We start from the raw sequence: 23485 nt of genomic DNA, 5'->3' as shown, positions 1-23485 counted from the left end.
GGGGTCTTTGATGGCAATGTTGAGGAATATCTAACGCATTTTGAGAGGGTAGCCCGTGCTAATGGATGGGATTAACCCAAGAAATTATAATCCCATGTTACTTGGACCGGGCAGCCCTCAAGTGGTATGAAAATATTGAAGAGAGATTAGGAGCCGCCTTAACGTGGGAGCAACTGAAGGCTGCCATGAAAGATGATTTCCAGACTATCGCGTGGGAGGAGCAGTTGGGAGTGTAGATTACGAATGTGTATGCAGGGCGAGGAAGAGTCAGTAGAGGCCTACGTACAGGATGTCATTAATTTATGTACAAAGGTTGATAACCAGATGTCCGAGAGATCAAAAGATGTTCAGAAAGATTTTCAAATAACTTTTGAGTTACGGGCGAGAGAACGAAACTAGCCCAAGTTACAAGCATATCCCCTAATAGTCTATGCTTCTCCTTATTGTTTGTACCCAGATGGTGCGCACGCCAGTGTAAAACAAAAATAAATTAGAGGTTTAGCAAAATAACTTGTTCTAGTCAAGCTTTATATACGAATAAAATGCGATTGTCCAACAGCGTCAGCAGGAAGAAGGAGTGCCTCCTGTTGCAGCCGCGTCAACTCCGGCTTCAAAAAGGCCACGTCTTGCTGCAGCTGCAGAAGTAGCACCTGCTGCAAACTGCAGAGTGTGTTTGTCAGAGCAGGCAACACATATGATCGTCCCTTGCGGACACATATGCGTTAGCGCGGACTGTGCAAGCAGATTTAATCATGGTTTAAATTGTTTGAGAAAAAATTTGCCTGTTGGGTTGCTTAAACTGTATTCAATTATCTGGCTATACTTGTTATAAATTCTATTTATGTTATTTTTTTATCGTTAACTGTGGATTTAGTGCTTTATTTATTGTTGAAACTTTATAGTTTGTTCTTGTTAAATATTGTTAAAAATCTGTACCGCTATACATAGTTTATTTATCTTGTTATCTACCATCTATAGTTATTTTCTTTGTTATTTCTGTGTATAGTCATTCTCCCTGTTATGTACTGTTACACAGCTTTTCCTCTGTTACGCTGTTACAAATAGTTTATTCTATGTTACTTTTTTAGGTATTTAAATTATGTCCAGCTTTTTTTTTATTTATTTTTAGCATGAGGGAAATGTTTCAATTTATTATAAAATTGATCATGTATGCTTAGTGTGAGCGTCATTATTCTATTTGTGTTGCAACTGACTTGCCTTATTACGGTGGGTATCACTTGGTAATATTATAATTAACATTTATAGTTTAGTAGTATATCATTGCAGTCTTTCTGGTCAGTTGTTTCTATGTCATGTATGTCAGGTATGCCATTTTATTGGTCAAATTTGTTGTAAAAATTATAATGGTTTACCGTTGGAAATGAATAAATAAAGCAGATTCTTTCCTGTGTGTCTGCTGTGCAGGAACGAATGTATCATGATTGTAAAAGTCTACGCTTAAGAGGAGAGGTTTGTAAATACACAACTTAAATCCAATATTTAATTTATACATTTGTAATTTCTTTTCTCATTATGTTGTACACAAAATACAGGGTTCCTTCTGTGTCTTAACATTTTTGTTTGCAACACGAACGCGAAACACGCAGTCAAGATGGCGGAAGTGGAAGATATTGTTCTTGCAGCAGCATGCTGTGTAATTTTACACGATCTTTGGATGGGGCGAAAGACCCAGTAAGAAGGAAATCGTTCAGTTAAAAGTAAGAATTACATTTTTTTAAGACGGAAATTTAAAGTTGAGTGTAAGATTTAGATATTATTTTGATAAAGGGTTGATATCTACAGTGTTTGTGTTATTTAAATAAGTAAATAATTGATAATACATACATAATAATTGATGTACTAATTTTAGACAGTATAAGTTTGTTGCCATTGATTTATTTTTAATGAGTCAGACTAATGTAAAGTTTGCTATCACGACGCGTAGCAGGTCTAGGTTAGGAGCGGACACTTAGCCGAGGGAGATTAAAGTAGATGAGGCTTTTAGTGTAATCGAGAAAGATAGAGACTTAGGTGAATGTGCCCAAGAACTTAATCTTGAATCTTTATCCTGTTCCTCGTCGAGTAGTTCGATTTCGTCGAGTGCCGGAAGATTTGAATAACGACGACTCTAATAGTGAAGAAGTTATGGCTGAGGCAAGAGAACCCGTTATCAACCCCACCAAGTTTAAGGGGGTCTTTAATGGCAATGTTGAGGAATATCTAACGCATTTTGAGAGGGTAGCCCGTGCTAATGGACGGGATTAACCCAAGAAATTATAATCCCATGTTACTTGGACCGGGCAGCCCTCAAGTGGTATGAAAATATTGAAGAGAGATTAGGAGCCGCCTTAACGTGGGAGCAACTGAAGGCTGCCATGAAAGATGATTTCCAGACTATCGCGTGGGAGGAGCAGTTGGGAGTGTAGATTACGAATGTGTATGCAGGGCGAGGAAGAGTCAGTAGAGGCCTACGTACAGGATGTCATTAATTTATGTACAAAGGTTGATAACCAGATGTCCGAGAGATCAAAAGATGTTCAGAAAGATTTTCAAATAACTTTTGAGTTACGGGCGAGAGAACGAAACTAGCCCAAGTTACAAGCATATCCCCTAATAGTCTATGCTTCTCCTTATTGTTTGTACCCAGATGGTGCGCACGCCAGTGTAAAACAAAAATAAATTAGAGGTTTAGCAAAATAACTTGTTCTAGTCAAGCTTTATATACGAATAAAATGCGATTGTCCAACAGCGTCAGCAGGAAGAAGGAGTGCCTCCTGTTGCAGCCGCGTCAACTCCGGCTTCAAAAAGGCCACGTCTTGCTGCAGCTGCAGAAGTAGCACCTGCTGCAAACTGCAGAGTGTGTTTGTCAGAGCAGGCAACACATATGATCGTCCCTTGCGGACACATATGCGTTAGCGCGGACTGTGCAAGCAGATTTAATCATGGTTTAAATTGTTTGAGAAAAAATTTGCCTGTTGGGTTGCTTAAACTATATTCAATTATCTGGCTATACTTGTTATAAATTCTATTTATGTTATTTTTTTATCGTTAACTGTGGATTTAGTGCTTTATTTATTGTTGAAACTTTATAGTTTGTTCTTGTTAAATATTGTTAAAAATCTGTACCGCTATACATAGTTTATTTATCTTGTTATCTACCATCTATAGTTATTTTCTTTGTTATTTCTGTGTATAGTCATTCTCCCTGTTATGTACTGTTACACAGCTTTTCCTCTGTTACGCTGTTACAAATAGTTTATTCTATGTTACTTTTTTAGGTATTTAAATTATGTCCAGCTTTTTTTTATTTATTTTTAGCATGAGGGAAATGTTTCAATTTATTATAAAATTGATCATGTATGCTTAGTGTGAGCGTCATTATTCTATTTGTGTTGCAACTGACTTGCCTTATTACGGTGGGTATCACTTGGTAATATTATAATTAACATTTATAGTTTAGTAGTATATCATTGCAGTCTTTCTGGTCAGTTGTTTCTATGTCATGTATGTCAGGTATGCCATTTTATTGGTCAAATTTGTTGTAAAAATTATAATGGTTTACCGTTGGAAATGAATAAATAAAGCAGATTCTTTCCTGTGTGTCTGCTGTGCAGGAACGAATGTATCATGATTGTAAAAGTCTACGCTTAAGAGGAGAGGTTTGTAAATACACAACTTAAATCCAATATTTAATTTATACATTTGTAATTTCTTTTCTCATTATGTTGTACACAAAATACAGGGTTCCTTTCTGTGTCTTAACATTTTTGTTTGCAACACGAACGCGAAACACGCAGTCAAGATGGCGGAAGTGGAAGATATTGTTCTTGCAGCAGCATGCTGTGTAATTTTACACGATCTTTGGATGGGGCGAAAGACCCAGTAAGAAGGAAATCGTTCAGTTAAAAGTAAGAATTACATTTTTTTAAGACGGAAATTTAAAGTTGAGTGTAAGATTTAGATATTATTTTGATAAAGGGTTGATATCTATAGTGTTTGTGTTATTTAAATAAGTAAATAATTCATAAATATGTACTAATTTTAGACAGTATAAGTTTGTTGCCGTTGATTTATTTTTAATGAGTCAGACTAATGTAAAGTTTGCCATCACGACGCGTAGCAGGTCTAGGTTAGGAGCGGACACTGAGCCGAGGGAGATTAAAGTAGATGAGGCTTTTAGTGTAATCGAGAAAGATAGAGACTTAGGTGAATGTGCCCAAGAACTTAATCTTGAATCTTTATCCTGTTCCTCGTCGAGTAGTTCGATTTCGTCGAGTGCCGGAAGATTTGAATAACGACGACTCTAATAGTGAAGAAGTTATGGCTGAGGCAAGAGAACCCGTTATCAACCCCACCAAGTTTAAGGGGGTCTTTGATGGCAATGTTGAGGAATATCTAACGCATTTTGAGAGGGTAGCCCGTGCTAATGGATGGGATTAACCCAAGAAATTATAATCCCATGTTACTTGGATCGGGCGGCCCTCAAGTGGTATGAAAATATTGAAGAGAGATTAGGAGCCGCCTTAACGTGGGAGCAACTGAAGGCTGCCATGAAAGATGATTTCCAGACTATCGCGTGGGAGGAGCAGTTGGGAGTGTAGATTACGAATGTGTATGCAGGGCGAGGAATAGTCAGTAGAGGCCTACGTACAGGATGTCGTTAATTTATGTACAAAGGTTGATAACCAGATGTCCGAGAGATCAAAAGATGTTCAGAAAGATTTTCAAATAACTTTTGAGTTACGGGCGAGAGAACGAAACTAGCCCAAGTTACAAGCATATCCCCTAATAGTCTATGCTTCTCCTTATTGTTTGTACCCAGATGGTGCGCACGCCAGTGTAAAACAAAAATAAATTAGAGGTTTAGCAAAATAACTTGTTCTAGTCAAGCTTTATATACGAATAAAATGCGATTGTCCAACAGCGTCAGCAGGAAGAAGGAGTGCCTCCTGTTGCAGCCGCGTCAACTCCGGCTTCAAAAAGGCCACGTCTTGCTGCAGCTGCAGAAGTAGCACCTGCTGCAAACTGCAGAGTGTGTTTGTCAGAGCAGGCAACACATATGATCGTCCCTTGCGGACACATATGCGTTAGCGCGGACTGTGCAAGCAGATTTAATCATGGTTTAAATTGTTTGAGAAAAAATTTGCCTGTTGGGTTGCTTAAACTGTATTCAATTATCTGGCTATACTTGTTATAAATTCTATTTATGTTATTTTTTTATCGTTAACTGTGGATTTACTGCTTTATTTATTGTTGAAACTTTATAGTTTGTTCTTGTTAAATATTGTTAAAAATCTGTACCGCTATACATAGTTTATTTATCTTGTTATCTACCATCTATAGTTATTTTCTTTGTTATTTCTGTGTATAGTCATTCTCCCTGTTATGTACTGTTACACAGCTTTTCCTCTGTTACGCTGTTACAAATAGTTTATTCTATGTTACTTTTTTAGGTATTTAAATTATGTCCAGCTTTTTTTTATTTATTTTTAGCATGAGGGAAATGTTTCAATTTATTATAAAATTGATCATGTATGCTTAGTGTGAGCGTCATTATTCTATTTGTGTTGCAACTGACTTGCCTTATTACGGTGGGTATCACTTGGTAATATTATAATTAACATTTATAGTTTAGTAGTATATCATTGCAGTCTTTCTGGTCAGTTGTTTCTATGTCATGTATGTCAGGTATGCCATTTTATTGGTCAAATTTGTTGTAAAAATTATAATGGTTTACCGTTGGAAATGAATAAATAAAGCAGATTCTTTCCTGTGTGTCCGCTGTGCAGGAACGAATGTATCATGATTGTAAAAGTCTACGCTTAAGAGGAGAGGTTTGTAAATACACAACTTAAATCCAATATTTAATTTATACATTTGTAATTTCTTTTCTCATTATGTTGTACACAAAATACAGGGTTCCTTCTGTGTCTTAACATTTTTGTTTGCAACACGAACGCGAAACACGCAGTCAAGATGGCGGAAGTGGAAGATATTGTTCTTGCAGCAGCATGCTGTGTAATTTTACACGATCTTTGGATGGGGCGAAAGACCCAGTAAGAAGGAAATCGTTCAGTTAAAAGTAAGAATTACATTTTTTTAAGACGGAAATTTAAAGTTGAGTGTAAGATTTAGATATTATTTTGATAAAGGGTTGATATCTACAGTGTTTGTGTTATTTAAATAAGTAAATAATTGATAATACATACATAATAATTGATGTACTAATTTTAGACAGTATAAGTTTGTTGCCATTGATTTATTTTTAATGAGTCAGACTAATGTAAAGTTTGCTATCACGACGCGTAGCAGGTCTAGGTTAGGAGCGGACACTTAGCCGAGGGAGATTAAAGTAGATGAGGCTTTTAGTGTAATCGAGAAAGATAGAGACTTAGGTGAATGTGCCCAAGAACTTAATCTTGAATCTTTATCCTGTTCCTCGTCGAGTAGTTCGATTTCGTCGAGTGCCGGAAGATTTGAATAACGACGACTCTAATAGTGAAGAAGTTATGGCTGAGGCAAGAGAACCCGTTATCAACCCCACCAAGTTTAAGGGGGTCTTTAATGGCAATGTTGAGGAATATCTAACGCATTTTGAGAGGGTAGCCCGTGCTAATGGACGGGATTAACCCAAGAAATTATAATCCCATGTTACTTGGACCGGGCAGCCCTCAAGTGGTATGAAAATATTGAAGAGAGATTAGGAGCCGCCTTAACGTGGGAGCAACTGAAGGCTGCCATGAAAGATGATTTCCAGACTATCGCGTGGGAGGAGCAGTTGGGAGTGTAGATTACGAATGTGTATGCAGGGCGAGGAAGAGTCAGTAGAGGCCTACGTACAGGATGTCATTAATTTATGTACAAAGGTTGATAACCAGATGTCCGAGAGATCAAAAGATGTTCAGAAAGATTTTCAAATAACTTTTGAGTTACGGGCGAGAGAACGAAACTAGCCCAAGTTACAAGCATATCCCCTAATAGTCTATGCTTCTCCTTATTGTTTGTACCCAGATGGTGCGCACGCCAGTGTAAAACAAAAATAAATTAGAGGTTTAGCAAAATAACTTGTTCTAGTCAAGCTTTATATACGAATAAAATGCGATTGTCCAACAGCGTCAGCAGGAAGAAGGAGTGCCTCCTGTTGCAGCCGCGTCAACTCCGGCTTCAAAAAGGCCACGTCTTGCTGCAGCTGCAGAAGTAGCACCTGCTGCAAACTGCAGAGTGTGTTTGTCAGAGCAGGCAACACATATGATCGTCCCTTGCGGACACATATGCGTTAGCGCGGACTGTGCAAGCAGATTTAATCATGGTTTAAATTGTTTGAGAAAAAATTTGCCTGTTGGGTTGCTTAAACTATATTCAATTATCTGGCTATACTTGTTATAAATTCTATTTATGTTATTTTTTTATCGTTAACTGTGGATTTAGTGCTTTATTTATTGTTGAAACTTTATAGTTTGTTCTTGTTAAATATTGTTAAAAATCTGTACCGCTATACATAGTTTATTTATCTTGTTATCTACCATCTATAGTTATTTTCTTTGTTATTTCTGTGTATAGTCATTCTCCCTGTTATGTACTGTTACACAGCTTTTCCTCTGTTACGCTGTTACAAATAGTTTATTCTATGTTACTTTTTTAGGTATTTAAATTATGTCCAGCTTTTTTTTATTTATTTTTAGCATGAGGGAAATGTTTCAATTTATTATAAAATTGATCATGTATGCTTAGTGTGAGCGTCATTATTCTATTTGTGTTGCAACTGACTTGCCTTATTACGGTGGGTATCACTTGGTAATATTATAATTAACATTTATAGTTTAGTAGTATATCATTGCAGTCTTTCTGGTCAGTTGTTTCTATGTCATGTATGTCAGGTATGCCATTTTATTGGTCAAATTTGTTGTAAAAATTATAATGGTTTACCGTTGGAAATGAATAAATAAAGCAGATTCTTTCCTGTGTGTCTGCTGTGCAGGAACGAATGTATCATGATTGTAAAAGTCTACGCTTAAGAGGAGAGGTTTGTAAATACACAACTTAAATCCAATATTTAATTTATACATTTGTAATTTCTTTTCTCATTATGTTGTACACAAAATACAGGGTTCCTTCTGTGTCTTAACATTTTTGTTTGCAACACGAACGCGAAACACGCAGTCAAGATGGCGGAAGTGGAAGATATTGTTCTTGCAGCAGCATGCTGTGTAATTTTACACGATCTTTGGATGGGGCGAAAGACCCAGTAAGAAGGAAATCGTTCAGTTAAAAGTAAGAATTACATTTTTTTAAGACGGAAATTTAAAGTTGAGTGTAAGATTTAGATATTATTTTGATAAAGGGTTGATATCTATAGTGTTTGTGTTATTTAAATAAGTAAATAATTCATAAATATATGTACTAATTTTAGACAGTATAAGTTTGTTGCCGTTGATTTATTTTTAATGAGTCAGACTAATGTAAAGTTTGCCATCACGACGCGTAGCAGGTCTAGGTTAGGAGCGGACACTGAGCCGAGGGAGATTAAAGTAGATGAGGCTTTTAGTGTAATCGAGAAAGATAGAGACTTAGGTGAATGTGCCCAAGAACTTAATCTTGAATCTTTATCCTGTTCCTCGTCGAGTAGTTCGATTTCGTCGAGTGCCGGAAGATTTGAATAACGACGACTCTAATAGTGAAGAAGTTATGGCTGAGGCAAGAGAACCCGTTATCAACCCCACCAAGTTTAAGGGGGTCTTTGATGGCAATGTTGAGGAATATCTAACGCATTTTGAGAGGGTAGCCCGTGCTAATGGATGGGATTAACCCAAGAAATTATAATCCCATGTTACTTGGATCGGGCGGCCCTCAAGTGGTATGAAAATATTGAAGAGAGATTAGGAGCCGCCTTAACGTGGGAGCAACTGAAGGCTGCCATGAAAGATGATTTCCAGACTATCGCGTGGGAGGAGCAGTTGGGAGTGTAGATTACGAATGTGTATGCAGGGCGAGGAATAGTCAGTAGAGGCCTACGTACAGGATGTCGTTAATTTATGTACAAAGGTTGATAACCAGATGTCCGAGAGATCAAAAGATGTTCAGAAAGATTTTCAAATAACTTTTGAGTTACGGGCGAGAGAACGAAACTAGCCCAAGTTACAAGCATATCCCCTAATAGTCTATGCTTCTCCTTATTGTTTGTACCCAGATGGTGCGCACGCCAGTGTAAAACAAAAATAAATTAGAGGTTTAGCAAAATAACTTGTTCTAGTCAAGCTTTATATACGAATAAAATGCATTGTCCAACAGCGTCAGCAGGAAGAAGGAGTGCCTCCTGTTGCAGCCGCGTCAACTCCGGCTTCAAAAAGGCCACGTCTTGCTGCAGCTGCAGAAGTAGCACCTGCTGCAAACTGCAGAGTGTGTTTGTCAGAGCAGGCAACACATATGATCGTCCCTTGCGGACACATATGCGTTAGCGCGGACTGTGCAAGCAGATTTAATCATGGTTTAAATTGTTTGAGAAAAAATTTGCCTGTTGGGTTGCTTAAACTGTATTCAATTATCTGGCTATACTTGTTATAAATTCTATTTATGTTATTTTTTTATCGTTAACTGTGGATTTAGTGCTTTATTTATTGTTGAAACTTTATAGTTTGTTCTTGTTAAATATTGTTAAAAATCTGTACCGCTATACATAGTTTATTTATCTTGTTATCTACCATCTATAGTTATTTTCTTTGTTATTTCTGTGTATAGTCATTCTCCCTGTTATGTACTGTTACACAGCTTTTCCTCTGTTACGCTGTTACAAATAGTTTATTCTATGTTACTTTTTTAGGTATTTAAATTATGTCCAGCTTTTTTTTATTTATTTTTAGCATGAGGGAAATGTTTCAATTTATTATAAAATTGATCATGTATGCTTAGTGTGAGCGTCATTATTCTATTTGTGTTGCAACTGACTTGCCTTATTACGGTGGGTATCACTTGGTAATATTATAATTAACATTTATAGTTTAGTAGTATATCATTGCAGTCTTTCTGGTCAGTTGTTTCTATGTCATGTATGTCAGGTATGCCATTTTATTGGTCAAATTTGTTGTAAAAATTATAATGGTTTACCGTTGGAAATGAATAAATAAAGCAGATTCTTTCCTGTGTGTCCGCTGTGCAGGAACGAATGTATCATGATTGTAAAAGTCTACGCTTAAGAGGAGAGGTTTGTAAATACACAACTTAAATCCAATATTTAATTTATACATTTGTAATTTCTTTTCTCATTATGTTGTACACAAAATACAGGGTTCCTTCTGTGTCTTAACATTTTTGTTTGCAACACGAACGCGAAACACGCAGTCAAGATGGCGGAAGTGGAAGATATTGTTCTTGCAGCAGCATGCTGTGTAATTTTACACGATCTTTGGATGGGGCGAAAGACCCAGTAAGAAGGAAATCGTTCAGTTAAAAGTAAGAATTACATTTTTTTAAGACGGAAATTTAAAGTTGAGTGTAAGATTTAGATATTATTTTGATAAAGGGTTGATATCTACAGTGTTTGTGTTATTTAAATAAGTAAATAATTGATAATACATACATAATAATTGATGTACTAATTTTAGACAGTATAAGTTTGTTGCCATTGATTTATTTTTAATGAGTCAGACTAATGTAAAGTTTGCTATCACGACGCGTAGCAGGTCTAGGTTAGGAGCGGACACTTAGCCGAGGGAGATTAAAGTAGATGAGGCTTTTAGTGTAATCGAGAAAGATAGAGACTTAGGTGAATGTGCCCAAGAACTTAATCTTGAATCTTTATCCTGTTCCTCGTCGAGTAGTTCGATTTCGTCGAGTGCCGGAAGATTTGAATAACGACGACTCTAATAGTGAAGAAGTTATGGCTGAGGCAAGAGAACCCGTTATCAACCCCACCAAGTTTAAGGGGGTCTTTAATGGCAATGTTGAGGAATATCTAACGCATTTTGAGAGGGTAGCCCGTGCTAATGGACGGGATTAACCCAAGAAATTATAATCCCATGTTACTTGGACCGGGCAGCCCTCAAGTGGTATGAAAATATTGAAGAGAGATTAGGAGCCGCCTTAACGTGGGAGCAACTGAAGGCTGCCATGAAAGATGATTTCCAGACTATCGCGTGGGAGGAGCAGTTGGGAGTGTAGATTACGAATGTGTATGCAGGGCGAGGAAGAGTCAGTAGAGGCCTACGTACAGGATGTCATTAATTTATGTACAAAGGTTGATAACCAGATGTCCGAGAGATCAAAAGATGTTCAGAAAGATTTTCAAATAACTTTTGAGTTACGGGCGAGAGAACGAAACTAGCCCAAGTTACAAGCATATCCCCTAATAGTCTATGCTTCTCCTTATTGTTTGTACCCAGATGGTGCGCACGCCAGTGTAAAACAAAAATAAATTAGAGGTTTAGCAAAATAACTTGTTCTAGTCAAGCTTTATATACGAATAAAATGCGATTGTCCAACAGCGTCAGCAGGAAGAAGGAGTGCCTCCTGTTGCAGCCGCGTCAACTCCGGCTTCAAAAAGGCCACGTCTTGCTGCAGCTGCAGAAGTAGCACCTGCTGCAAACTGCAGAGTGTGTTTGTCAGAGCAGGCAACACATATGATCGTCCCTTGCGGACACATATGCGTTAGCGCGGACTGTGCAAGCAGATTTAATCATGGTTTAAATTGTTTGAGAAAAAATTTGCCTGTTGGGTTGCTTAAACTATATTCAATTATCTGGCTATACTTGTTATAAATTCTATTTATGTTATTTTTTTATCGTTAACTGTGGATTTAGTGCTTTATTTATTGTTGAAACTTTATAGTTTGTTCTTGTTAAATATTGTTAAAAATCTGTACCGCTATACATAGTTTATTTATCTTGTTATCTACCATCTATAGTTATTTTCTTTGTTATTTCTGTGTATAGTCATTCTCCCTGTTATGTACTGTTACACAGCTTTTCCTCTGTTACGCTGTTACAAATAGTTTATTCTATGTTACTTTTTTAGGTATTTAAATTATGTCCAGCTTTTTTTTATTTATTTTTAGCATGAGGGAAATGTTTCAATTTATTATAAAATTGATCATGTATGCTTAGTGTGAGCGTCATTATTCTATTTGTGTTGCAACTGACTTGCCTTATTACGGTGGGTATCACTTGGTAATATTATAATTAACATTTATAGTTTAGTAGTATATCATTGCAGTCTTTCTGGTCAGTTGTTTCTATGTCATGTATGTCAGGTATGCCATTTTATTGGTCAAATTTGTTGTAAAAATTATAATGGTTTACCGTTGGAAATGAATAAATAAAGCAGATTCTTTCCTGTGTGTCTGCTGTGCAGGAACGAATGTATCATGATTGTAAAAGTCTACGCTTAAGAGGAGAGGTTTGTAAATACACAACTTAAATCCAATATTTAATTTATACATTTGTAATTTCTTTTCTCATTATGTTGTACACAAAATACAGGGTTCCTTCTGTGTCTTAACATTTTTGTTTGCAACACGAACGCGAAACACGCAGTCAAGATGGCGGAAGTGGAAGATATTGTTCTTGCAGCAGCATGCTGTGTAATTTTACACGATCTTTGGATGGGGCGAAAGACCCAGTAAGAAGGAAATCGTTCAGTTAAAAGTAAGAATTACATTTTTTTAAGACGGAAATTTAAAGTTGAGTGTAAGATTTAGATATTATTTTGATAAAGGGTTGATATCTATAGTGTTTGTGTTATTTAAATAAGTAAATAATTGATAATACATACATAATAATTGATGTACTAATTTTAGACAGTATAAGTTTGTTGCCGTTGATTTATTTTTAATGAGTCAGACTAATGTAAAGTTTGCTATCACGACGCGTAGCAGGTCTAGGTTAGGAGCGGACACTTAGCCGAGGGAGATTAAAGTAGATGAGGCTTTTAGTGTAATCGAGAAAGATAGAGACTTAGGTGAATGTGCCCAAGAACTTAATCTTGAATCTTTATCCTGTTCCTCGTCGAGTAGTTCGATTTCGTCGAGTGCCGGAAGATTTGAATAACGACGACTCTAATAGTGAAGAAGTTATGGCTGAGGCAAGAGAACCCGTTATCAACCCCACCAAGTTTAAGGGGGTCTTTAATGGCAATGTTGAGGAATATCTAACGCATTTTGAGAGGGTAGCCCGTGCTAATGGACGGGATTAACCCAAGAAATTATAATCCCATGTTACTTGGACCGGGCAGCCCTCAAGTGGTATGAAAATATTGAAGAGAGATTAGGAGCCGCCTTAACGTGGGAGCAACTGAAGGCTGCCATGAAAGATGATTTCCAGACTATCGCGTGGGAGGAGCAGTTGGGAGTGTAGATTACGAATGTGTATGCAGGGCGAGGAAGAGTCAGTAGAGGCCTACGTACAGGATGTCATTAATTTATGTACAAAGGTTGATAACCAGATGTCCGAGAGATCAAAAGATGTTCAGAAAGATTTTCAAATAACTTTTGAGTTACGGGCGAGAGAACGAAACTAGCCCAAGTTACAAGCATATCCCCTAATAGTCTATGCTTCTCCTTATTGTTTGTACCCAGATGGTGCGCACGCCAGTGTAAAACAAAAATAAATTAGAGGTTTAGCAAAATAACTTGTTCTAGTCAAGCTTTATATACGAATAAAATGCATTGTCCAACAGCGTCAGCAGGAAGAAGGAGTGCCTCCTGTTGCAGCCGCGTCAACTCCGGCTTCAAAAAGGCCACGTCTTGCTGCAGCTGCAGAAGTAGCACCTGCTGCAAACTGCAGAGTGTGTTTGTCAGAGCAGGCAACACATATGATCGTCCCTTGCGGACACATATGCGTTAGCGCGGACTGTGCAAGCAGATTTAATCATGGTTTAAATTGTTTGAGAAAAAATTTGCCTGTTGGGTTGCTTAAACTATATTCAATTATCTGGCTATACTTGTTATAAATTCTATTTATGTTATTTTTTTATCGTTAACTGTGGATTTAGTGCTTTATTTATTGTTGAAACTTTATAGTTTGTTCTTGTTAAATATTGTTAAAAATCTGTACCGCTATACATAGTTTATTTATCTTGTTATCTACCATCTATAGTTATTTTCTTTGTTATTTCTGTGTATAGTCATTCTCCCTGTTATGTACTGTTACACAGCTTTTCCTCTGTTACGCTGTTACAAATAGTTTATTCTATGTTACTTTTTTAGGTATTTAAATTATGTCCAGCTTTTTTTTATTTATTTTTAGCATGAGGGAAATGTTTCAATTTATTATAAAATTGATCATGTATGCTTAGTGTGAGCGTCATTATTCTATTTGTGTTGCAACTGACTTGCCTTATTACGGTGGGTATCACTTGGTAATATTATAATTAACATTTATAGTTTAGTAGTATATCATTGCAGTCTTTCTGGTCAGTTGTTTCTATGTCATGTATGTCAGGTATGCCATTTTATTGGTCAAATTTGTTGTAAAAATTATAATGGTTTACCGTTGGAAATGAATAAATAAAGCAGATTCTTTCCTGTGTGTCTGCTGTGCAGGAACGAATGTATCATGATTGTAAAAGTCTACGCTTAAGAGGAGAGGTTTGTAAATACACAACTTAAATCCAATATTTAATTTATACATTTGTAATTTCTTTTCTCATTATGTTGTACACAAAATACAGGGTTCCTTCTGTGTCTTAACATTTTTGTTTGCAACACGAACGCGAAACACGCAGTCAAGATGGCGGAAGTGGAAGATATTGTTCTTGCAGCAGCATGCTGTGTAATTTTACACGATCTTTGGATGGGGCGAAAGACCCAGTAAGAAGGAAATCGTTCAGTTAAAAGTAAGAATTACATTTTTTTAAGACGGAAATTTAAAGTTGAGTGTAAGATTTAGATATTATTTTGATAAAGGGTTGATATCTACAGTGTTTGTGTTATTTAAATAAGTAAATAATTGATAATACATACATAATAATTGATGTACTAATTTTAGACAGTATAAGTTTGTTGCCATTGATTTATTTTTAATGAGTCAGACTAATGTAAAGTTTGCTATCACGACGCGTAGCAGGTCTAGGTTAGGAGCGGACACTTAGCCGAGGGAGATTAAAGTAGATGAGGCTTTTAGTGTAATCGAGAAAGATAGAGACTTAGGTGAATGTGCCCAAGAACTTAATCTTGAATCTTTATCCTGTTCCTCGTCGAGTAGTTCGATTTCGTCGAGTGCCGGAAGATTTGAATAACGACGACTCTAATAGTGAAGAAGTTATGGCTGAGGCAAGAGAACCCGTTATCAACCCCACCAAGTTTAAGGGGGTCTTTAATGGCAATGTTGAGGAATATCTAACGCATTTTGAGAGGGTAGCCCGTGCTAATGGACGGGATTAACCCAAGAAATTATAATCCCATGTTACTTGGACCGGGCAGCCCTCAAGTGGTATGAAAATATTGAAGAGAGATTAGGAGCCGCCTTAACGTGGGAGCAACTGAAGGCTGCCATGAAAGATGATTTCCAGACTATCGCGTGGGAGGAGCAGTTGGGAGTGTAGATTACGAATGTGTATGCAGGGCGAGGAAGAGTCAGTAGAGGCCTACGTACAGGATGTCATTAATTTATGTACAAAGGTTGATAACCAGATGTCCGAGAGATCAAAAGATGTTCAGAAAGATTTTCAAATAACTTTTGAGTTACGGGCGAGAGAACGAAACTAGCCCAAGTTACAAGCATATCCCCTAATAGTCTATGCTTCTCCTTATTGTTTGTACCCAGATGGTGCGCACGCCAGTGTAAAACAAAAATAAATTAGAGGTTTAGCAAAATAACTTGTTCTAGTCAAGCTTTATATACGAATAAAATGCATTGTCCAACAGCGTCAGCAGGAAGAAGGAGTGCCTCCTGTTGCAGCCGCGTCAACTCCGGCTTCAAAAAGGCCACGTCTTGCTGCAGCTGCAGAAGTAGCACCTGCTGCAAACTGCAGAGTGTGTTTGTCAGAGCAGGCAACACATATGATCGTCCCTTGCGGACACATATGCGTTAGCGCGGACTGTGCAAGCAGATTTAATCATGGTTTAAATTGTTTGAGAAAAAATTTGCCTGTTGGGTTGCTTAAACTATATTCAATTATCTGGCTATACTTGTTATAAATTCTATTTATGTTATTTTTTTATCGTTAACTGTGGATTTAGTGCTTTATTTATTGTTGAAACTTTATAGTTTGTTCTTGTTAAATATTGTTAAAAATCTGTACCGCTATACATAGTTTATTTATCTTGTTATCTACCATCTATAGTTATTTTCTTTGTTATTTCTGTGTATAGTCATTCTCCCTGTTATGTACTGTTACACAGCTTTTCCTCTGTTACGCTGTTACAAATAGTTTATTCTATGTTACTTTTTTAGGTATTTAAATTATGTCCAGCTTTTTTTTATTTATTTTTAGCATGAGGGAAATGTTTCAATTTATTATAAAATTGATCATGTATGCTTAGTGTGAGCGTCATTATTCTATTTGTGTTGCAACTGACTTGCCTTATTACGGTGGGTATCACTTGGTAATATTATAATTAACATTTATAGTTTAGTAGTATATCATTGCAGTCTTTCTGGTCAGTTGTTTCTATGTCATGTATGTCAGGTATGCCATTTTATTGGTCAAATTTGTTGTAAAAATTATAATGGTTTACCGTTGGAAATGAATAAATAAAGCAGATTCTTTCCTGTGTGTCTGCTGTGCAGGAACGAATGTATCATGATTGTAAAAGTCTACGCTTAAGAGGAGAGGTTTGTAAATACACAACTTAAATCCAATATTTAATTTATACATTTGTAATTTCTTTTCTCATTATGTTGTACACAAAATACAGGGTTCCTTCTGTGTCTTAACATTTTTGTTTGCAACACGAACGCGAAACACGCAGTCAAGATGGCGGAAGTGGAAGATATTGTTCTTGCAGCAGCATGCTGTGTAATTTTACACGATCTTTGGATGGGGCGAAAGACCCAGTAAGAAGGAAATCGTTCAGTTAAAAGTAAGAATTACATTTTTTTAAGACGGAAATTTAAAGTTGAGTGTAAGATTTAGATATTATTTTGATAAAGGGTTGATATCTACAGTGTTTGTGTTATTTAAATAAGTAAATAATTGATAATACATACATAATAATTGATGTACTAATTTTAGACAGTATAAGTTTGTTGCCATTGATTTATTTTTAATGAGTCAGACTAATGTAAAGTTTGCTATCACGACGCGTAGCAGGTCTAGGTTAGGAGCGGACACTTAGCCGAGGGAGATTAAAGTAGATGAGGCTTTTAGTGTAATCGAGAAAGATAGAGACTTAGGTGAATGTGCCCAAGAACTTAATCTTGAATCTTTATCCTGTTCCTCGTCGAGTAGTTCGATTTCGTCGAGTGCCGGAAGATTTGAATAACGACGACTCTAATAGTGAAGAAGTTATGGCTGAGGCAAGAGAACCCGTTATCAACCCCACCAAGTTTAAGGGGGTCTTTAATGGCAATGTTGAGGAATATCTAACGCATTTTGAGAGGGTAGCCCGTGCTAATGGACGGGATTAACCCAAGAAATTATAATCCCATGTTACTTGGACCGGGCAGCCCTCAAGTGGTATGAAAATATTGAAGAGAGATTAGGAGCCGCCTTAACGTGGGAGCAACTGAAGGCTGCCATGAAAGATGATTTCCAGACTATCGCGTGGGAGGAGCAGTTGGGAGTGTAGATTACGAATGTGTATGCAGGGCGAGGAAGAGTCAGTAGAGGCCTACGTACAGGATGTCATTAATTTATGTACAAAGGTTGATAACCAGATGTCCGAGAGATCAAAAGATGTTCAGAAAGATTTTCAAATAACTTTTGAGTTACGGGCGAGAGAACGAAACTAGCCCAAGTTACAAGCATATCCCCTAATAGTCTATGCTTCTCCTTATTGTTTGTACCCAGATGGTGCGCACGCCAGTGTAAAACAAAAATAAATTAGAGGTTTAGCAAAATAACTTGTTCTAGTCAAGCTTTATATACGAATAAAATGCGATTGTCCAACAGCGTCAGCAGGAAGAAGGAGTGCCTCCTGTTGCAGCCGCGTCAACTCCGGCTTCAAAAAGGCCACGTCTTGCTGCAGCTGCAGAAGTAGCACCTGCTGCAAACTGCAGAGTGTGTTTGTCAGAGCAGGCAACACATATGATCGTCCCTTGCGGACACATATGCGTTAGCGCGGACTGTGCAAGCAGATTTAATCATGGTTTAAATTGTTTGAGAAAAAATTTGCCTGTTGGGTTGCTTAAACTATATTCAATTATCTGGCTATACTTGTTATAAATTCTATTTATGTTATTTTTTTATCGTTAACTGTGGATTTAGTGCTTTATTTATTGTTGAAACTTTATAGTTTGTTCTTGTTAAATATTGTTAAAAATCTGTACCGCTATACATAGTTTATTTATCTTGTTATCTACCATCTATAGTTATTTTCTTTGTTATTTCTGTGTATAGTCATTCTCCCTGTTATGTACTGTTACACAGCTTTTCCTCTGTTACGCTGTTACAAATAGTTTATTCTATGTTACTTTTTTAGGTATTTAAATTATGTCCAGCTTTTTTTTATTTATTTTTAGCATGAGGGAAATGTTTCAATTTATTATAAAATTGATCATGTATGCTTAGTGTGAGCGTCATTATTCTATTTGTGTTGCAACTGACTTGCCTTATTACGGTGGGTATCACTTGGTAATATTATAATTAACATTTATAGTTTAGTAGTATATCATTGCAGTCTTTCTGGTCAGTTGTTTCTATGTCATGTATGTCAGGTATGCCATTTTATTGGTCAAATTTGTTGTAAAAATTATAATGGTTTACCGTTGGAAATGAATAAATAAAGCAGATTCTTTCCTGTGTGTCTGCTGTGCAGGAACGAATGTATCATGATTGTAAAAGTCTACGCTTAAGAGGAGAGGTTTGTAAATACACAACTTAAATCCAATATTTAATTTATACATTTGTAATTTCTTTTCTCATTATGTTGTACACAAAATACAGGGTTCCTTCTGTGTCTTAACATTTTTGTTTGCAACACGAACGCGAAACACGCAGTCAAGATGGCGGAAGTGGAAGATATTGTTCTTGCAGCAGCATGCTGTGTAATTTTACACGATCTTTGGATGGGGCGAAAGACCCAGTAAGAAGGAAATCGTTCAGTTAAAAGTAAGAATTACATTTTTTTAAGACGGAAATTTAAAGTTGAGTGTAAGATTTAGATATTATTTTGATAAAGGGTTGATATCTACAGTGTTTGTGTTATTTAAATAAGTAAATAATTGATAATACATACATAATAATTGATGTACTAATTTTAGACAGTATAAGTTTGTTGCCATTGATTTATTTTTAATGAGTCAGACTAATGTAAAGTTTGCTATCACGACGCGTAGCAGGTCTAGGTTAGGAGCGGACACTTAGCCGAGGGAGATTAAAGTAGATGAGGCTTTTAGTGTAATCGAGAAAGATAGAGACTTAGGTGAATGTGCCCAAGAACTTAATCTTGAATCTTTATCCTGTTCCTCGTCGAGTAGTTCGATTTCGTCGAGTGCCGGAAGATTTGAATAACGACGACTCTAATAGTGAAGAAGTTATGGCTGAGGCAAGAGAGAACCCGTTATCAACCCCACCAAGTTTAAGGGGGTCTTTAATGGCAATGTTGAGGAATATCTAACGCATTTTGAGAGGGTAGCCCGTGCTAATGGACGGGATTAACCCAAGAAATTATAATCCCATGTTACTTGGACCGGGCAGCCCTCAAGTGGTATGAAAATATTGAAGAGAGATTAGGAGCCGCCTTAACGTGGGAGCAACTGAAGGCTGCCATGAAAGATGATTTCCAGACTATCGCGTGGGAGGAGCAGTTGGGAGTGTAGATTACGAATGTGTATGCAGGGCGAGGAAGAGTCAGTAGAGGCCTACGTACAGGATGTCATTAATTTATGTACAAAGGTTGATAACCAGATGTCCGAGAGATCAAAAGATGTTCAGAAAGATTTTCAAATAACTTTTGAGTTACGGGCGAGAGAACGAAACTAGCCCAAGTTACAAGCATATCCCCTAATAGTCTATGCTTCTCCTTATTGTTTGTACCCAGATGGTGCGCACGCCAGTGTAAAACAAAAATAAATTAGAGGTTTAGCAAAATAACTTGTTCTAGTCAAGCTTTATATACGAATAAAATGCATTGTCCAACAGCGTCAGCAGGAAGAAGGAGTGCCTCCTGTTGCAGCCGCGTCAACTCCGGCTTCAAAAAGGCCACGTCTTGCTGCAGCTGCAGAAGTAGCACCTGCTGCAAACTGCAGAGTGTGTTTGTCAGAGCAGGCAACACATATGATCGTCCCTTGCGGACACATATGCGTTAGCGCGGACTGTGCAAGCAGATTTAATCATGGTTTAAATTGTTTGAGAAAAAATTTGCCTGTTGGGTTGCTTAAACTATATTCAATTATCTGGCTATACTTGTTATAAATTCTATTTATGTTATTTTTTTATCGTTAACTGTGGATTTAGTGCTTTATTTATTGTTGAAACTTTATAGTTTGTTCTTGTTAAATATTGTTAAAAATCTGTACCGCTATACATAGTTTATTTATCTTGTTATCTACCATCTATAGTTATTTTCTTTGTTATTTCTGTGTATAGTCATTCTCCCTGTTATGTACTGTTACACAGCTTTTCCTCTGTTACGCTGTTACAAATAGTTTATTCTATGTTACTTTTTTAGGTATTTAAATTATGTCCAGCTTTTTTTTATTTATTTTTAGCATGAGGGAAATGTTTCAATTTATTATAAAATTGATCATGTATGCTTAGTGTGAGCGTCATTATTCTATTTGTGTTGCAACTGACTTGCCTTATTACGGTGGGTATCACTTGGTAATATTATAATTAACATTTATAGTTTAGTAGTATATCATTGCAGTCTTTCTGGTCAGTTGTTTCTATGTCATGTATGTCAGGTATGCCATTTTATTGGTCAAATTTGTTGTAAAAATTATAATGGTTTACCGTTGGAAATGAATAAATAAAGCAGATTCTTTCCTGTGTGTCTGCTGTGCAGGAACGAATGTATCATGATTGTAAAAGTCTACGCTTAAGAGGAGAGGTTTGTAAATACACAACTTAAATCCAATATTTAATTTATACATTTGTAATTTCTTTTCTCATTATGTTGTACACAAAATACAGGGTTCCTTCTGTGTCTTAACATTTTTGTTTGCAACACGAACGCGAAACACGCAGTCAAGATGGCGGAAGTGGAAGATATTGTTCTTGCAGCAGCATGCTGTGTAATTTTACACGATCTTTGGATGGGGCGAAAGACCCAGTAAGAAGGAAATCGTTCAGTTAAAAGTAAGAATTACATTTTTTTAAGACGGAAATTTAAAGTTGAGTGTAAGATTTAGATATTATTTTGATAAAGGGTTGATATCTATAGTGTTTGTGTTATTTAAATAAGTAAATAATTGATAATACATACATAATAATTGATGTACTAATTTTAGACAGTATAAGTTTGTTGCCATTGATTTATTTTTAATGAGTCAGACTAATGTAAAGTTTGCTATCACGACGCGTAGCAGGTCTAGGTTAGGAGCGGACACTTAGCCGAGGGAGATTAAAGTAGATGAGGCTTTTAGTGTAATCGAGAAAGATAGAGACTTAGGTGAATGTGCCCAAGAACTTAATCTTGAATCTTTATCCTGTTCCTCGTCGAGTAGTTCGATTTCGTCGAGTGCCGGAAGATTTGAATAACGACGACTCTAATAGTGAAGAAGTTATGGCTGAGGCAAGAGAACCCGTTATCAACCCCACCAAGTTTAAGGGGGTCTTTAATGGCAATGTTGAGGAATATCTAACGCATTTTGAGAGGGTAGCCCGTGCTAATGGACGGGATTAACCCAAGAAATTATAATCCCATGTTACTTGGACCGGGCAGCCCTCAAGTGGTATGAAAATATTGAAGAGAGATTAGGAGCCGCCTTAACGTGGGAGCAACTGAAGGCTGCCATGAAAGATGATTTCCAGACTATCGCGTGGGAGGAGCAGTTGGGAGTGTAGATTACGAATGTGTATGCAGGGCGAGGAAGAGTCAGTAGAGGCCTACGTACAGGATGTCATTAATTTATGTACAAAGGTTGATAACCAGATGTCCGAGAGATCAAAAGATGTTCAGAAAGATTTTCAAATAACTTTTGAGTTACGGGCGAGAGAACGAAACTAGCCCAAGTTACAAGCATATCCCCTAATAGTCTATGCTTCTCCTTATTGTTTGTACCCAGATGGTGCGCACGCCAGTGTAAAACAAAAATAAATTAGAGGTTTAGCAAAATAACTTGTTCTAGTCAAGCTTTATATACGAATAAAATGCATTGTCCAACAGCGTCAGCAGGAAGAAGGAGTGCCTCCTGTTGCAGCCGCGTCAACTCCGGCTTCAAAAAGGCCACGTCTTGCTGCAGCTGCAGAAGTAGCACCTGCTGCAAACTGCAGAGTGTGTTTGTCAGAGCAGGCAACACATATGATCGTCCCTTGCGGACACATATGCGTTAGCGCGGACTGTGCAAGCAGATTTAATCATGGTTTAAATTGTTTGAGAAAAAATTTGCCTGTTGGGTTGCTTAAACTGTATTCAATTATCTGGCTATACTTGTTATAAATTCTATTTATGTTATTTTTTTATCGTTAACTGTGGATTTAGTGCTTTATTTATTGTTGAAACTTTATAGTTTGTTCTTGTTAAATATTGTTAAAAATCTGTACCGCTATACATAGTTTATTTATCTTGTTATCTACCATCTATAGTTATTTTCTTTGTTATTTCTGTGTATAGTCATTCTCCCTGTTATGTACTGTTACACAGCTTTTCCTCTGTTACGCTGTTACAAATAGTTTATTCTATGTTACTTTTTTAGGTATTTAAATTATGTCCAGCTTTTTTTTATTTATTTTTAGCATGAGGGAAATGTTTCAATTTATTATAAAATTGATCATGTATGCTTAGTGTGAGCGTCATTATTCTATTTGTGTTGCAACTGACTTGCCTTATTACGGTGGGTATCACTTGGTAATATTATAATTAACATTTATAGTTTAGTAGTATATCATTGCAGTCTTTCTGGTCAGTTGTTTCTATGTCATGTATGTCAGGTATGCCATTTTATTGGTCAAATTTGTTGTAAAAATTATAATGGTTTACCGTTGGAAATGAATAAATAAAGCAGATTCTTTCCTGTGTGTCCGCTGTGCAGGAACGAATGTATCATGATTGTAAAAGTCTACGCTTAAGAGGAGAGGTTTGTAAATACACAACTTAAATCCAATATTTAATTTATACATTTGTAATTTCTTTTCTCATTATGTTGTACACAAAATACAGGGTTCCTTCTGTGTCTTAACATTTTTGTTTGCAACACGAACGCGAAACACGCAGTCAAGATGGCGGAAGTGG

The 23485-nt window shown here is 36.7% G+C and overlaps 1 protein-coding gene across 1 annotated transcript in view; it reads left to right on the top strand.

Annotated features, from left to right (window-relative positions):
* LOC124358484 overlaps window positions 1–23485 on the top strand; it is a 47096-nt gene that overhangs the window by 7115 nt on the left and 16496 nt on the right. Inside the window, exons 5-15 of the mRNA XM_046810778.1 lie at window positions 560–721; window positions 2750–2911; window positions 4925–5086; window positions 7114–7275; window positions 9289–9450; window positions 11478–11639; window positions 13666–13827; window positions 15854–16015; window positions 18043–18204; window positions 20233–20394; window positions 22421–22582. Coding sequence (XP_046666734.1) covers window positions 560–721; window positions 2750–2911; window positions 4925–5086; window positions 7114–7275; window positions 9289–9450; window positions 11478–11639; window positions 13666–13827; window positions 15854–16015; window positions 18043–18204; window positions 20233–20394; window positions 22421–22582 — 1782 coding nt within the window. The remainder of the gene's footprint in view (window positions 1–559; window positions 722–2749; window positions 2912–4924; window positions 5087–7113; window positions 7276–9288; window positions 9451–11477; window positions 11640–13665; window positions 13828–15853; window positions 16016–18042; window positions 18205–20232; window positions 20395–22420; window positions 22583–23485) is intronic.

The sequence above is a fragment of the Homalodisca vitripennis genome, chromosome 3 (genome assembly GCF_021130785.1).
Source record: "Homalodisca vitripennis isolate AUS2020 chromosome 3, UT_GWSS_2.1, whole genome shotgun sequence".
In the NCBI taxonomy this organism is placed as follows: Eukaryota; Metazoa; Arthropoda; class Insecta; order Hemiptera; family Cicadellidae; genus Homalodisca; species Homalodisca vitripennis.
The sequence above is the reverse complement of the archived record's forward strand: the minus strand, read 5'-3'. Positions and strand labels throughout refer to the sequence as shown.